The 14,573-nt window shown below is 38.8% G+C and overlaps 1 protein-coding gene across 4 annotated transcripts in view; it reads right to left on the bottom strand.

The window, feature by feature from the left end:
- Positions 1-14,573, bottom strand: part of SORT1 (sortilin 1) — a 69,747-nt gene that overhangs the window by 31,708 nt on the left and 23,466 nt on the right. For all 4 annotated transcript variants that reach the window (XM_024119734.3, XM_024119735.2, XM_024119736.2 and 1 more), the window contains exons 2-3: positions 8,874-8,933; positions 7,380-7,453 (exon numbers count right to left, since the gene is read on the bottom strand). In XM_024119734.3, the coding sequence (XP_023975502.1) occupies positions 7,380-7,453; positions 8,874-8,933 (134 nt within the window). The remainder of the gene's footprint in view (positions 1-7,379; positions 7,454-8,873; positions 8,934-14,573) is intronic.

The following is a 14,573-nucleotide window of genomic DNA, read 5'->3' as shown; positions in this document are numbered from 1 at the left end:
CCTTCAGAAAAAGGAAGCGACATGAGCGAAACAAAAATCATCTGCAACACTCTGACACTTGAGCCAGTTAAACAAACGGAGCACAGTGGACTAATTTCAACCTGCTGGGATTTAAAGTAGGGTTTTGTGGAGGCTGCATTGGGCTCAGGGATATATTTTTACTATAGCATTTTATTTTAAAGTAGCTTTATTTTTTATCAGCATTATATCAGCATACATGATATATCAGAAAGAGGAAATCAATGAAACACCCTGAAAAATAAATCACTTTTCAAATTCCATATGATAATAATAGAGTTATGAACAGTAGTCAAACATTAACAAAGCCCTATAAAACCATCTGCTTTAGAAATAAGTTTTTTTAATAACAATTCTATACCTCAATCCTAATATCTGCTCTTTCTGGTTACTAAAAATAAATGATCACTTTTGTTTAAATCTGTGGTATAAACACGCATAAGAATATGTACATTTATAACAAAAAATAGTGCTGGAATACAAATATTTTTGGCATAGAGCCTAATATCCCCAAAGAACATGAAAAATCTAGACATTTAAATAAATGGAAAAAAAAAGTAATCACCACATGGAGTCCTGGTAAGATATAGCATCAAAATTCCTAGTAAGTAGAGAATGGACCTGAGGACACGGGGAGGAGGAGGTGTAAGCTGGGACGAAGTGAGAGAGTGGCATGGACATATATACACTACCAAATGTAAAATAGATAGCTAGCGGGAAGCATCTGCTAAGCACAGGGAGATCAGCTCGGTGCTTTGTGACCACCTAGAGGGGTGGGTTAGGGAGGGTGGGAGGGAGACGCACGAGGGAGGAGATATGGGGATATATGTACACATATAGCTGATTCACTTTGTTATACAGCAGAAACTAACACACCATTGTAAAGCAATTATACTCCAAAAAAGATGTTAAAGAAAAAAAAAATGTGTTGAATGGATAAACCAATGAATAAATGAACGGATGCAAAAAAAAATTCCTAGTAAGATGAAAGACTCAGGAGGGCGTTTTTTCCAGAAGATTCACATGCTGACTGACACTCAACCCAAATGTCAATAGCCAAGGATTACACCCTTGTTTTTGAGCACTTTTCATTTACAATATAGAGGAACTTGTGACACCAGGCATCTGACCTGCAGACATTTAATGAGAAGTAACAGTAAAAGAATCCTATAATATCTCAGAGAATCTTACATTTTACTTTTCTCAACAATCAAAAAAGCACAAATATCCTTGTTTGGTTCGCTTTCAGGACTAACCATTTCTCTACTCCTTTATCCTTTAGTACATTTTTGCCATGATTAAGTCACTATAAATTATTAAATAAAAGCAACAAGGATGACAACTAAAAAAATGATAGTTTTATAGTTTTCACTAATGGGGAAAGCTTATACAGTTAATCTTCATGATTCACGAATTCCATATCTGCAAATTTGCCTACTCACTAAGATTTGTAATCCCATACTCTTGGCACTTTCCTAGTCATTTGCAGACATGCACAGGGCAGAGAAAAAAATCTGAGTCAAAAATGTTCCCAGCTGAGGTCCAACAAGGGGCTACTCTGCCTTCTTGTTTCAGCTCTTATACTATGCATGAGTATCTTCCTCATGGTCTATATAGTACCATGCATTTTGCATTTTTGTGCCTTTTTTTGGTGTTTTGCTGTTTAAATAGCCCCCAAGCATAGTGTTGAAGTGCTGTTTAGTGTTTCTGGAGAAAACACGTGAGTTAGATAAGCTTCTTTCTGGCATAAGTTGGCTGTGAGCTCAACGTTAATGAATCAATAATACACATAAAGTATCTTTAAACAGAAACACACACAAAACAAGATTATGTACTGATCAACTGATGAAAATGAATGTTGTGGTCAGAGGTTTGCAGGAACCTAATTCTGTATTTCCCCCAGGAGCAATGGTTCAGGTATTCACTAATTCAGTATTCATGGAGACTGTAGAACATAACTATCGTGAATAATGACAATTAACTGGATTGAGATTTCCAGTTAAAAGATCAATAAGGAGAATGTAGCTTATTAAAATGTGCCAAAAGAATCACAGACCTGAAATCACTGCCAGGTAAAATTGGCAGAACTTGAATTTACATTAAACTAAACTAACACTTCATTCTCTATTTTTACCCCAACTGTCTGATGCTACCTTATGTGTTTTTATTTAATATTTCATTGTGTTATCCTTATTGGAAAAGGATGCATGTTTTCTATAGCTATTTTGAAAATATAAGTGGGAAAATAAAAAGGGTAAAATATTGTAAGTAAAATCACAAAACTTTTTTTATCAGAAGGAATGAGTATGTATCTGAGGTCCTTATTTTGCTTTGATTGACAAGACAACCCTAAGAATAGGTATTTTCATGGGAATATTTCTCAAGTGACGAAAACCACCTCGTTTCATGATTTTTATATGCCCTAAGTTTGTAAAAGTGAAGTTGCAGTAAAATGCCATCATCATACATTTCAATAAACTTTTTCTTTAAGAAATAAAAAGCAGGAAAATACATTTTACAGATGGAATTTATGCTAACCTTGTAACTAAAATATGCAGTCATTGTTAATAATCTACTGTAGTGAAAACTGAGCCAAGCATATCATTAAAAATGTTGTCATAACGATATGCCTTGGAGAAGTTGGTTTACTGAAATTTGCTTTAATATCTGTTGTATATCTTTAAGTTATCCTTTTTTAAAAAACCTCAAGTAACATCCTGAAAAACTTACATTGACTATGGAATAAACTTTAATGTGAAATCTCTCAGAGATTCCCTTATTAATTTCCAAAATTTGAACAACTCTCAACAGGAAATAGAAATCACAAGTAAAATAGCCCAGCAGTTTTCTGGTAATTTGGTACAGAATTTTGCTGTACATAATGCTTACATGTGCTTTACTAAGTAGCTAATCTTACAATGAAAGGTTAGACTCAAGGCGCCATAAAACAAAAAGGTCCAAAACATCTTTTAGTTGCCAAAAATCAAATTATCATCTTAACTGTAGCTAGTTATTTCCTTTTTAACTTCATATTTGCAAGTGAGAGGCAAATGTACTTTATAATCTATTCTATGAATTAATATTCCTTAACAGAGAATCAAAATTTATACTATTCAAACATGATACCTTTTAATTGAAGATATTAATATATTATTCAATTCTACCCAAACACTAATGCCTAGGGACTTTATTTCCCAAATCTTTCAACAATCCTCTTTCACAACCTACGATGAAGTATGCTCCAACTCGGCACAGGTAACAAAGACAACTACCTTCTCCTTGTGTGCGCCTCCATGCAGTACTACTCACGGCAGGTGGCATGTGATTAGCTGCCTTCTATTTGAATCCCAAATGAACCTTTGACTACATAAGATGTAGCAGAGAAAGATAATCCAATAAATAATACAATCATTAAAGCTGTGAAAAACAGAAGAATCTTCAGAGTAGTTTCAACAGGCTTTTATTTTATTCCTCAGTTAGGCAAGCTCAGCATATTCAGGACTCATTTCGATCAAACTGCTCCCTCCCTTTCCCATTTCTGAAGCAACATGTGCCTCTTGGCTGGTGTGTCCAACAACATGAGTCACTTCAGACCAGGCCAGGCCAGCCCAACTGGAGAGGCAACAAGGCATATTTACAGTTTCCACCTAAACTCTGGAAGAGTTTTCACTTCACAGCAGGGAGGAAGTAATTAATATTCAAAATGACCTTTGTAAAACCAACCAACCAACCAAACAACCTGCTGTGCAAAATGAAGAAAAAGAACTTTAGTAACATGATAGTATACCAGACACAAATAGGATTACTCTCTGGTAAACTGTATGTTAGTGGTTTCTCACAAGACTAGATAAATATAGGATGGAAAAGGGCTGAGTCAGATGGTGGCAGGTATTTAAACAGTAACATAGTGATACCATTTTGTTTAATTTGGGTTTGTCCCAAAGTAAGCACAACAATGAAAAGCAAAAGAATAGGAAAAGAAGTCGTGAAAACACATTTCACTCCCCACGGGTATGACGCAGGTCTGTCAGGTCCAGTTCCAGCCACATGATTAAAGAGCACTATAGAGACTAAAAAGTGAATTCAGAAGGCGAGCAAAAAAATGGCTGAAGCAACAGATTTAGGAGATAATTCAACCAAGAGAAGAAGTTTAGTAAAGGCTTCAAAACATATAGAGATCAATAAGAGAGGAGGTTTTCATTTGCTACCAAAAAATAAACTGGAAATAGGCATCTTCTGTGACATATATGTGTGATATTGATCACAGCAGCATTAACAATAGTGAAAAAATTAGCTACAACTTAAGTGTCCAAGAGAATAATGATTAAATCTTTCAACCTAACAAAAATGATGGGTTACTAGCAGAGGGAATATGACAAGTATCATGGTACGAGCACTGACCAATCAGAATGGTTATAGTTTGCAACGCCAAGTGTTACTAACACCTGCATGTTGGCAGGGGTGGGGGGGGTGTGTGTGTGCATCTGTAGAAGCCATGGAGGCACCTGGTGTCAGGCACTTTTTATCAACTGGTTCAGAAGGCTTTCAATTCATTTAAAAAACTGTACCACAGTGTCAGTACATGCTGGCTACATGCCATATCTGGCCGTTGGCATGGTAGCAGCTAAGAGTTCTTACTCCGTGCCAGGCACCGCAAAGCGTAACTTGCAGCAGCTCTAAGGTGGCCGCTATTATCATCTTTCTTTTACAGACGTCCAAAAAGACTCAGGGAGGTTAAATGACTTGCCCAAGTTCATTCTGCTCACAAATGACAATGCTGAGATACAATCCCAGGCCTATATGCCAATACAATTTGGCAACTTTACACTATACCATGTTGCTTCCTAAGACTATCTAGCCATATGGTATAACATTATAGGGGAAAAATCAAGATAATAAACTGTAAATAAGATTACTTGACTTTAGGGTGAATTTTTTTTTCTTTTAAAATTTCCAAATGTTTTATAATATGGTTATATTGCTTTTTAAAAAAATTTATTTATTTTATTTGTTTTATTTTTGGCTGTGTTGGGTCTTCATTGTGGTGTGCGGTCTTCTCGTTGCAGTGGCTCCTCTTGTTGCAGAGCACGGGCTCTAGGTGCACGGGCTTCAGTAGTTGCGGCGCGTGGGCTCAGTAGTTGTGGCACAGGGGCTTAGTTGCTCCGCGGCATGTGGGATCTTCCCGGACCAGAGCTGGAACCCGTGTCCCCTGCATTGGCAGGTGGATTCTCAACCACTGCACCACCAGGGAAGCCCTGCTTTTTTTTAATGAAAGGTGCATTGGTAAGAAAAACTGTATCATAAAGATTTTACAACAGCAAATTTTTTTTTAAAAATGAAAAGTTATTAAAGTTACAAAAATTTTAATGCATTTTTTTCCCTTCTAAAACAGCATACTTTTCATATGTCTGAAATGGTTCAACTACTGTTCTAACTTAATAAACAAAGTCACCATAAATTATAGCCCTTCTAGAACTAGGATTCTATAATATTGTCAATCTTTATCAAAACAAATCAAAAATATTATTAGTCTAAGAATTATTAGGGAAGGCAAGGCATTCATTCATTCAATTAATATGTACTGCCTGCCTGCTATGTGTCAGACATTTGGCTAGTTGCTAGAGAACCCCAAGTTAGTCAAGAACCTGCCTTCATGGAGCGTACAATTCCAAGATGGCAATTCCTTCTTGGCCTATTTTTAAGCTAAAGTCACTGTATTAAAGGGCAGAGAGCACCATCTCCAGGAGCAGCAGTCAAGGGTCACCTATTGCGGAAGGGAGGCTGGGCTGATCTATCTCAGTTTCACTCCCACCTTGGTCAAGACCAACAATCAAAAAAGAACCCTGAGAAAGTATGATGGCTCCTGGGAGATTCTTTGGCCCTGAGGGTAATTTCTATGTCATCTGCTGAAATGTCAAATTTCTTTAGGTCTCTAGGGGAAAAATGGGATAGAAACAAATGATTGGGAAGACAATCAACAACTTCTGGTATTAGTTGGTTTTGAATCTTATGGGTAAGGAATAGAACCCTACTCTTTAACCAAACTATACTTTTTTAAATTAATTAATTAATTAATTAATTAATTAATTAATTAATTTTGGCTGTGTTGGGTCTTCATTGCTGCACGCGGCTTTCTCTAGTTGCGGCGAGCAGGGGCTACTCTTCATTGCAGTGCAGGCTTTTCATTGCAGTGGCTACTCTTGCTGCGGAGCATGGACTCCAGGCGCACGGGCTTCAGTAGGTGCAGCATGCGGGCTCAGTAGTTGTAGCACGTGGGCTCTAGAGCACAGCCTCAGTAGTTGTGGCACACAGGCTTAGCTGCTCCACTGTATGTGGGATCTTCTCAGACCAGGGCTTGAACCCGTGTCCCTGGCACTGGCAGGTAGATTCTTTTTTTATTTTATTTTTATTTTAATTTAATTTTATTTTTTTAACATCTTTATTGGAGTATAACTGTTTTACAATGGTGTGTTAGTTTCTGCTTTACAACAAAGTGAATCAGTTATACATATACATATGTTCCCATATCTCTTCCCTCTTGCGTCTCCCTCCCTCCCACCCTCCCTATCCCACCCCTCTAGGTGGTCACAAAGCATGGCAGGTAGATTCTTAACCACTGCACCACCAGGGAAGCCCCCAAGCTGTACCTTTGAGAAGATAACTCTAAAGCTTTGTGAATGTCACAGTACAGACTATGGTTCCAGAACATACATTACCACAATTATTACCAGGCACTTTGGTAGGTCTGACCTGAGAACCTCCTCCTGATCTAAAAACAATCTGTTTGGGGCTTAAAATGTTAGATAAAAAAATATTCACTTGGGGGAATTCCCTGGAAGTCCAGTGGTTAGGATTCCACGCTCTCACTGTGGCGGCCTGGGCCTGATCCCTGGTCGGGGAACTAAGATTCTGCAAGCTGCGTGGCATGGCCAAAAAAAAAAAAAAAAAAAAATTCACTTGGAAGATACAGTAAGTATTATAACTTCAGGGGTATAAAAACCACTTTGTGCTCATAATAAATAGAAAGATGGTTAAGTGCTATGTTACCTCCCCACAAATATCCATTTAAATTAATATGCATACACCCCTATAGACACTTCCTTCATCTTCCTTTACTGTTCTGCCACTCAGTCAGGTCAACCTAATTTCCTTGGAACTAGATCCCTTTTCATACTTCTTCAGGTTGCTAAATAGACAGATATTAAAAAGTGTACTGAGTGTGACAGTCTGGTGAAAATTTAAGATGGCCAGAAGATCTTTTAAATCAACTGCTGGATCCCATCATGTCTAGAAAAGCAGAGAACATACATTCACAATGCATTACTCAGTCAAATGCCCCAATCATATGCTAGGCATCTCACCTTCGATATAGCTTGGACTGTCCGAAAGTCATAATTACCAGTGGTACATGGAATGTAGTCAAGACGAGAATGATCTGGAGAGACAAAAGCATGTGGTCAGTAAGAAACATAGTCCAATTACATGCTTGCAACAACTGACCATCTGAACGATTGCCAGTAGCCCTGCTTCGTAGTAGCCTACATTGTAATACTATATCTGAAAACCAAGAAGGACCAAGTGATTAGGGCTTACAATGATTCAAAATCTCAACTCATTTTGTTGAGATGGTCTCATCGCCTACACTTGAAGCAGTGAGACAGAGCTAATCAACTCCACATTACAGTAAAGGAAGGATTTAACTATTTTCTATCCACATTATTGTAAGATAGTCTCAAGCAAGAATCAGCTCTCTGCTTACAGAGGCTAGAATAGGGTGGATGCTCTAATAGAGGTCACTATGTCACATCTGTCCTTTTCTTCTTCTCCTGGCTGTTAGTTCTCCATGAAATCAATTTTTTAAATAAGCATTTTTCTAGAGAAAAATATGCATGAAGGTTAAGATTGTGACAGATTAGAACAAGAGGCTAGGGAGTCTTAAATAGCCATGCAACGAATCTTGGAGACAGCAACTGTCTTAGATAAATGGATAAATCATGGGAAATAGGGAACAACTCAAATTTTCGAAGAAAATGAGACATGCTTAAAGAAATTCTACCGGGAACTTAAAAATTAATTAATTTATAACTTACTCTTCAGTGCCAAAATTATATTTCTTTCAGCTCTTGATACAGCCATCACGTGCCTCAGTGCTCTGATACACACATTACTGGAATACTAGAGGGGCATGAGCTATGGTCCCTGACGTTGTCAGGCAGGGTAATAACCGACACAGGTAATGCCAAGTCCTGATTCAAGACTTGAGGCCAATGAATCTTCAGCATCCCTCCTACTAGGAGATGGGCTACATACTAGGATGGATAAGGGGCAGCTTATTGACTCTCCCATTCCCCCAATCCTGGCAGTACCTCCTCTGTGGTAGGGGAAGGGACAAAAGATGGCGCTAACAGCAATAAGCCCATGGGCGCTACAATTCTTCAACATTAACTGTGGGAAAGGACAGCGGAACAATACAGTTTGGAGGAAAAATGCCAAGATGTGTAATGTGCAGTTTTCCGCTTCCACACAGTTTTCCCAAGTACTGTAAGTCTCCCTTTTCACACATAGCACTCTCTTTCCTCTTTCTTCTTCTTGCTCATCTTGATGCCAAGCAGCCACCAAGGACTAAAAAGGTGTTTATCTTCCTATTATGGAAGAAGGTGGTCACAAGATGTTCCTAGTTCTAAAGCAAAACAAAATCGACCACAGCTTTCTAAAAGTCTGTCCAGCAAACATGCATTTTCTACGATTGAGGTTGGAGACAGTTTCAGAAGGTAAAACTAAATTAGCGCTTAAACTCCCCAAATCTACACCATCTTCTTGTTAGGTTGAATCAACAGACTCAAAACATTACTTACCCCAGTGGTATCTCCAACCCAGGACAAGGATACTGAGCCACTGAGATCATCAAACACATGCTATAAGGGAAAAAAAACCTCAATTTAGAAATGACATCTCCTCTTCAATCTGTGACTTCTTTAAATAATACAGAACACTATTACTTTCAAAGTAATTATGTTTATAATTATAAGGGGACATGGATTCCTGGAACAAAATTTGGAGGAGATAGTATTTAACCACTTAACCTGAATTACAAATAAGTTGGAAATTTTAATTCTCTCTCATACAAAGTAAGCCAAGCAGATGAGTTTTCTTCACTGCACCAGATGGGGAGATGGCATAATCTATTTGCTTTCTCCAATGGAACTAAATATAAAGATACAGAAAGTATTCTTAGGATATTTTAAAACAAGAGATCACAGCCCACAATGACAGATAAAACTGTAACCCAATCAGCATAGCTAAAATTTTTCTAAGCAGCCTTCACAGTACAGCTGAATAGCTAATAGCTGGATTCCTTCTGCTTCTAGGCTAACTCACCCAAAATGACAAGGGACAGGAGCAAGAGTAAATGCCTTTGTTTCACCTTTTTATTTAATAACAACAACAACAATAATAGTATTAATAATAATAGAACCACCTTAATAGAGATGTGGTGAGAGTGAGGAGACAAAAACGGGAAAGCTGGTATATTATATCCAAAATATGGTAATCATATTGAAATGTAGCTATAACAATTATTGTAGGTGCTTTTGAGTTTTGGTTTTCAAATACTTTCTTCTCTATTTTAAAAATAATATACATCCATTACAGAAAATGTGGACAATAATAGATATAATAAAGAAAATATAAATCATTCATAATTCTATCACACAGAGATATTCAAGGTTAACATTATGTGTATAATCTACTAGTCTCTATCACTTTTTTAACCAATAAAGAAATAACACCAAAAAGGCAGCATTAGCAATTGGTAAAAATTTCTTACTATATATATAGAAATGTATATAGTAAGAAGTAAAGATCCTTCCTCTTTCCCGCCACAGCCCCACCACCCAGAGGGGTTAGTAGTTTAGTATATATTTCTACTAAGTGTTGATGATTATGCTTTTCTTTTTTGAAGACTTATATATTATTAAGATTTAAAAAATCTTAAATATGTCCTGCCTTTCCAAATATGAGCAGTTCCTTAGGAGCTGAGGATATAATTTTATAGTCACGGTATGCCCTGTGCCTACCATGATACTTTGCATGCTCAATAAACATTTGTGGAAAATGATTATACATCCTTCCCAAACCACAAAGTTGATCTCAAAATAGAACATGTCCATAAGCAGCTGGTGGGATTCCAGTTGCTTGGTCACTCAAGCCACCATTCCCAACAGACAAGTCTGAAGAAACAGAACTCAAAACACTAACTGTTTTGCTTATCTTTTAATTTTCTTTTGTGGTCCTCCTAAATGGGCCACTGAATTCACCTATACTATTTCCTCCTATACTGTAAGTACCTTTGAGGTCGACAGAATCTCTTGTACAATCTCTGTAAATAGTACAATCAGTGCCACACAGACGGCTTGCTCAGTAAGTGTTGGTTAACTCTCAAACGCTCAGAGCTTCTCACAGCCACTGCAGGACAGAAAGGCTATTCATACATGTAAGCTGGCCAAGCATCTGAGAAAAAATAGGTCTGCTAGAGACATCTGGAACCAGAAGCTTAAAAACTGACACAGCAGCGTCTTGTAAGATGCCACACAGAGCAAGACAGCATGTTCTCTTGAGTGAGGATACAGTGTCTGAAATTACATCAATGAGCTCCTTGAGGAGAGCAGGAATATCCAGAGCTTCCACAAACACCAGATAGATCACATGGGCTAACAGTTATCTAAACAGAGGCTATCTTTCCAAGAAAGGTTCTGGGCACAAGAGCTGACTAGGATAAAATAAAATCCCATCCCTGGAGCTCTGGCTAGCTTGATCAAGCTTTCACTTTTCAGTCAATGCTCTACACACCTGACCCAATCGGCAGACTGGAATTACTCACATCTTCCTACTGCTCAGTCACAGAAAGAGGAGGATTATTAGATGACACTAGCAACCCTCAACTTAACCCAAACAAATCAAAGGATAGCTGACCTCATTCATCATCCAGAGTTCCTTTGGGAAAATGTAGGTGAAATTCATGAATTACAATTGTGGTCTTCTGCTACCCTTAACCTTCCCTTCCCTTCCCAACAACCAATTAAATTTTACTTTTGAAAACACACAAACTCACTGAAAAACTCATCCACCTAGAGAAAAAAGCAATTAATTTTTTATATTTTAGTTTTTACCACTCTTATACTAGAGAACGTAAAAGAGAAAAATGAAATCAGATCTAACAACAGACCAAAGCTCAGGTAGAAAGAAAAGGTCATATGGAAAGGAGACAAATCCAGGAGAGTGGGGAACCAAGACCCCAGGTACAATCCTACCCCTTCAATGGGAGGATTACAGATGTCCAGGAAAAGAGCGGACAACCTGGTCATAGTTAGGAGACAGAATTTACAAATGTCAGCAAAAGGCCATTAATTCTAATGCTTGATTATTTATCGTGTTTAACACAATGTACATCACTCTACATTATGGTAGTATCTTAGATATTTCAAAATGTGTATTACTTTTAATTATAGCAACAAGAATCTTGTCTGCCTCCCTCACTAGACCTGAAGCCCATCTGGTGCAGGGACCAAGCCTATTCATTCTGGCAACTAATATATAGTAATAGCACATGGAAGACAATACATATTGAATTCATTTCCTAGAAGAACTACTTGCAAAGCTCTGAAAAGGAGGATAATGAAGTGAAAAGATAAGGCCAGATCCACTTAATTTCCCCAAGGCAGAAATGAGTATGAAATGTAGAAGTTCTATTCTGAGAGGACTTCTGCTTCTGGCCAAGATGGAGTAACATGTATCAGATTTACCTTCCCACCTGAAACAACTAATAAAGCATAGAATATATAAAACAACAGTCTTCAAGACATTGGACTTCTGGCAATGAAGGACAATGATCCCTGAGAGAGAAGAAGCAAACGAGGGCCTATATCTGCCCTAGCTTACTGTCCGGAGATAATTTTCAGGCCACGGTACAAAGAAGAGGAGCCCAGGAAGAGCCCAGAGGTCTTCCTCACTTGAAGAAATGAGCTGATAGTCTGAGGAGGCCAAAGAGGCTGGAGTTCATAGTTTAGTGTATGAAAGAGGAAAGAGCTACAAAGAAAGAGAACAGTGGCGATCTATATATGGGGGCTCCCTAACCACCCTGCCAAGTGTTCATCTGAGTACTAATCATCACATGAATGTGAGGAAACTACCTGAGGCCAGGGAAAAACATACCTGAAAAAATTGAAGGAAACAATATCTGTGCATCACACAGGACCAGAAACAATTCCTGTTCCCAAAAATCATAAGAGAAAAAAACATATTTCACAAGGATTTGGACAGAATACTCAGAAAAGTTTTACCTTGGTAATGAAGAAAAATTAATCCTAGACTAAATGCTATACTAGCCTTGCCTAAAAAGCTTAAAAACAAGACCAAAAGGGATCAAACTATTGTCAAGTAACCTAACTATGTCCCAAAACAAAGTTCAAGAATATTTACAGGTATATTAAAATATGCAGCACCCAAGAGGATAAAATTCACCACGTCTAACAGTCAATAAAAAATAACCAGGGAGGGAAGAGATATGGGAACATATGTATATGTATAACTGATCCACTTTGTTATAAAGCAGAAACTAACACACCATTGTAAAGCAATTATACTCCAATAAAGATGTTAAAAAAAATCAGGAAAAAAAACAGGCATGCAAAGAAGAAAACAGGACCCATAATGAAGAGAAAAATCAATCAAACTGACCTGGAAATAACACAGATAATAAGATTAAGGACATTAAAACAGTTATAATTATACTCCATATGTTCATTCAAGAAGTTAGAGAAAAAACTAACACAACAGTGTAAAGCAATTATATTCCAATATAAAAGAAAAGAAGTTATAGACTGAGCAAAGATAAGCATTAAATAAAGATACAGAAGATATAAAAAAAGGCTCAAATTGGACTTCTAGAGATGAGAATTACAACATCTGAGATGAAAATTACATTGGATAGGATTAACAGGAAATTAGACATTGTAGAAGAGAAGATTAACAAACTGGAAGACACTCCCAGTGGAAACTATCCAAACAGAAACACAAAAAAAGACACACACAAAAAATTAAGAGAGCATCATTGAGCTACAGAACTTCAAGCAACTATACACATATATATATACATATATACATATATGTACACACACAAACACACACATATAATTGGAGTCTCTGGAAGATGTGGAGGGTGGAAACAGAAAAAAAGTTGAAGAAACAATAGCCACAGTTTTCCCAAATTTCATGAAAAATACAAACTCAGAGATCCAAGAAACCCAAGCTCAAGAAACCCAATGAAGAAGCCCAATCCAAACCCCAAGCTCAAGAAACACAATGAAAACTACACCAGGGCACATCATATTCAAATTGTTTAAAATCAGTGATAGATAAAAATCTTAAAAGAATCCAGAAGAAAAAATGATTATTACATCCAGAGGAACAAAGAATCATAGTAGACTTCTCTCCAGAAACAATGCAAGCCAGTGTATCAACATCTTTAAAGAACAGGGAAAAAAACTGTAAAGACAGAATTCTATACCCAGTGAAAATACCTTTTAAAAATGCAGGTTCTGGAGGAGCTTCAAGATGGCGGAAGAGTAAGACACGGAGATCACCTTCCTCCCAACAAATACATCAGAAATACATCTACATGTGGAACAACTCCTACAGAACACCTACTGAACACTGGCAGAAGACCTCAGACCTCCTAAAAGGCAAGAAACTCCCCATGTACCTCGGTAGGGTAAAAGAAAAAAGAAAAAACAGAGATAAAGAATAGGGACGGGACCTGCACCAGTGGGAGGGAGCCGTGAAGGTTTCCACACACTAGGAAGGCCCTTCGTGGGCGGAGACTGCGGGTGGCGGAGGGGGGAAGCTTCGGAGCCACGGAGGAGAGCGCAGCAACAGGGGTGCGGAGGGCAAAGCAGAGAGATTTCCGCACAGAGGATCGGTGTCGACCAGCACTCACCAGCCCCAGAGGCTTCTCTGCTCACCCGCCGGGATGGGTGGGGGTTGGGGGCTGAGGCTCGGGCTTCGCTCGAATCCCAGGGAGAGGACTGGGGTTGGCTGCATGAACACAGCCTGAAGGGGCCTAGTGCGCCACAGCTAGCCGGGAGGGAGTCTGGGTAAAAGTCTGGAGCTGCCGAAGAGACAAGAGACTTTTACTTGCCTCTTTGTTTCCTGGTGTGTGAAGAGAGGGGATTAAGAGCGCTGCGTAAAGGAGCTCCAGAGACGGGCACAAGTCGCGGGTATCAGCGTGGACCCCAGAGACGGGCATGAGATGCTAAGGCTGCTATTGCAGCCACCAAGAGGCCTGTGTGCAAGCACAGGTCACTACCCACACCTCCCCTCCCGGGAGCCTGTGCAGCCTGCCACTGCCAGGGTCCCGTGATCCAGGGACAACTTCCCCGGGAGAACGCACAGCGTGCCTCAGGCTGGTGCAACGTCATGTTGGCCTCTGCCGCCGCAGGCTCGCCCCGCATCCGTACCCCTCCCTCCCCCGGGCCTGAGTGAGCCAGAGCCCCCGAATC

Source organism: Physeter macrocephalus, chromosome 4 (genome assembly GCF_002837175.3).
Source record: "Physeter macrocephalus isolate SW-GA chromosome 4, ASM283717v5, whole genome shotgun sequence".
NCBI lineage: Eukaryota > Metazoa > Chordata > Mammalia > Artiodactyla > Physeteridae > Physeter > Physeter macrocephalus.
Note: the sequence above shows the minus strand (reverse complement) of the source record. Positions and strands in the feature narration are given on the sequence as shown.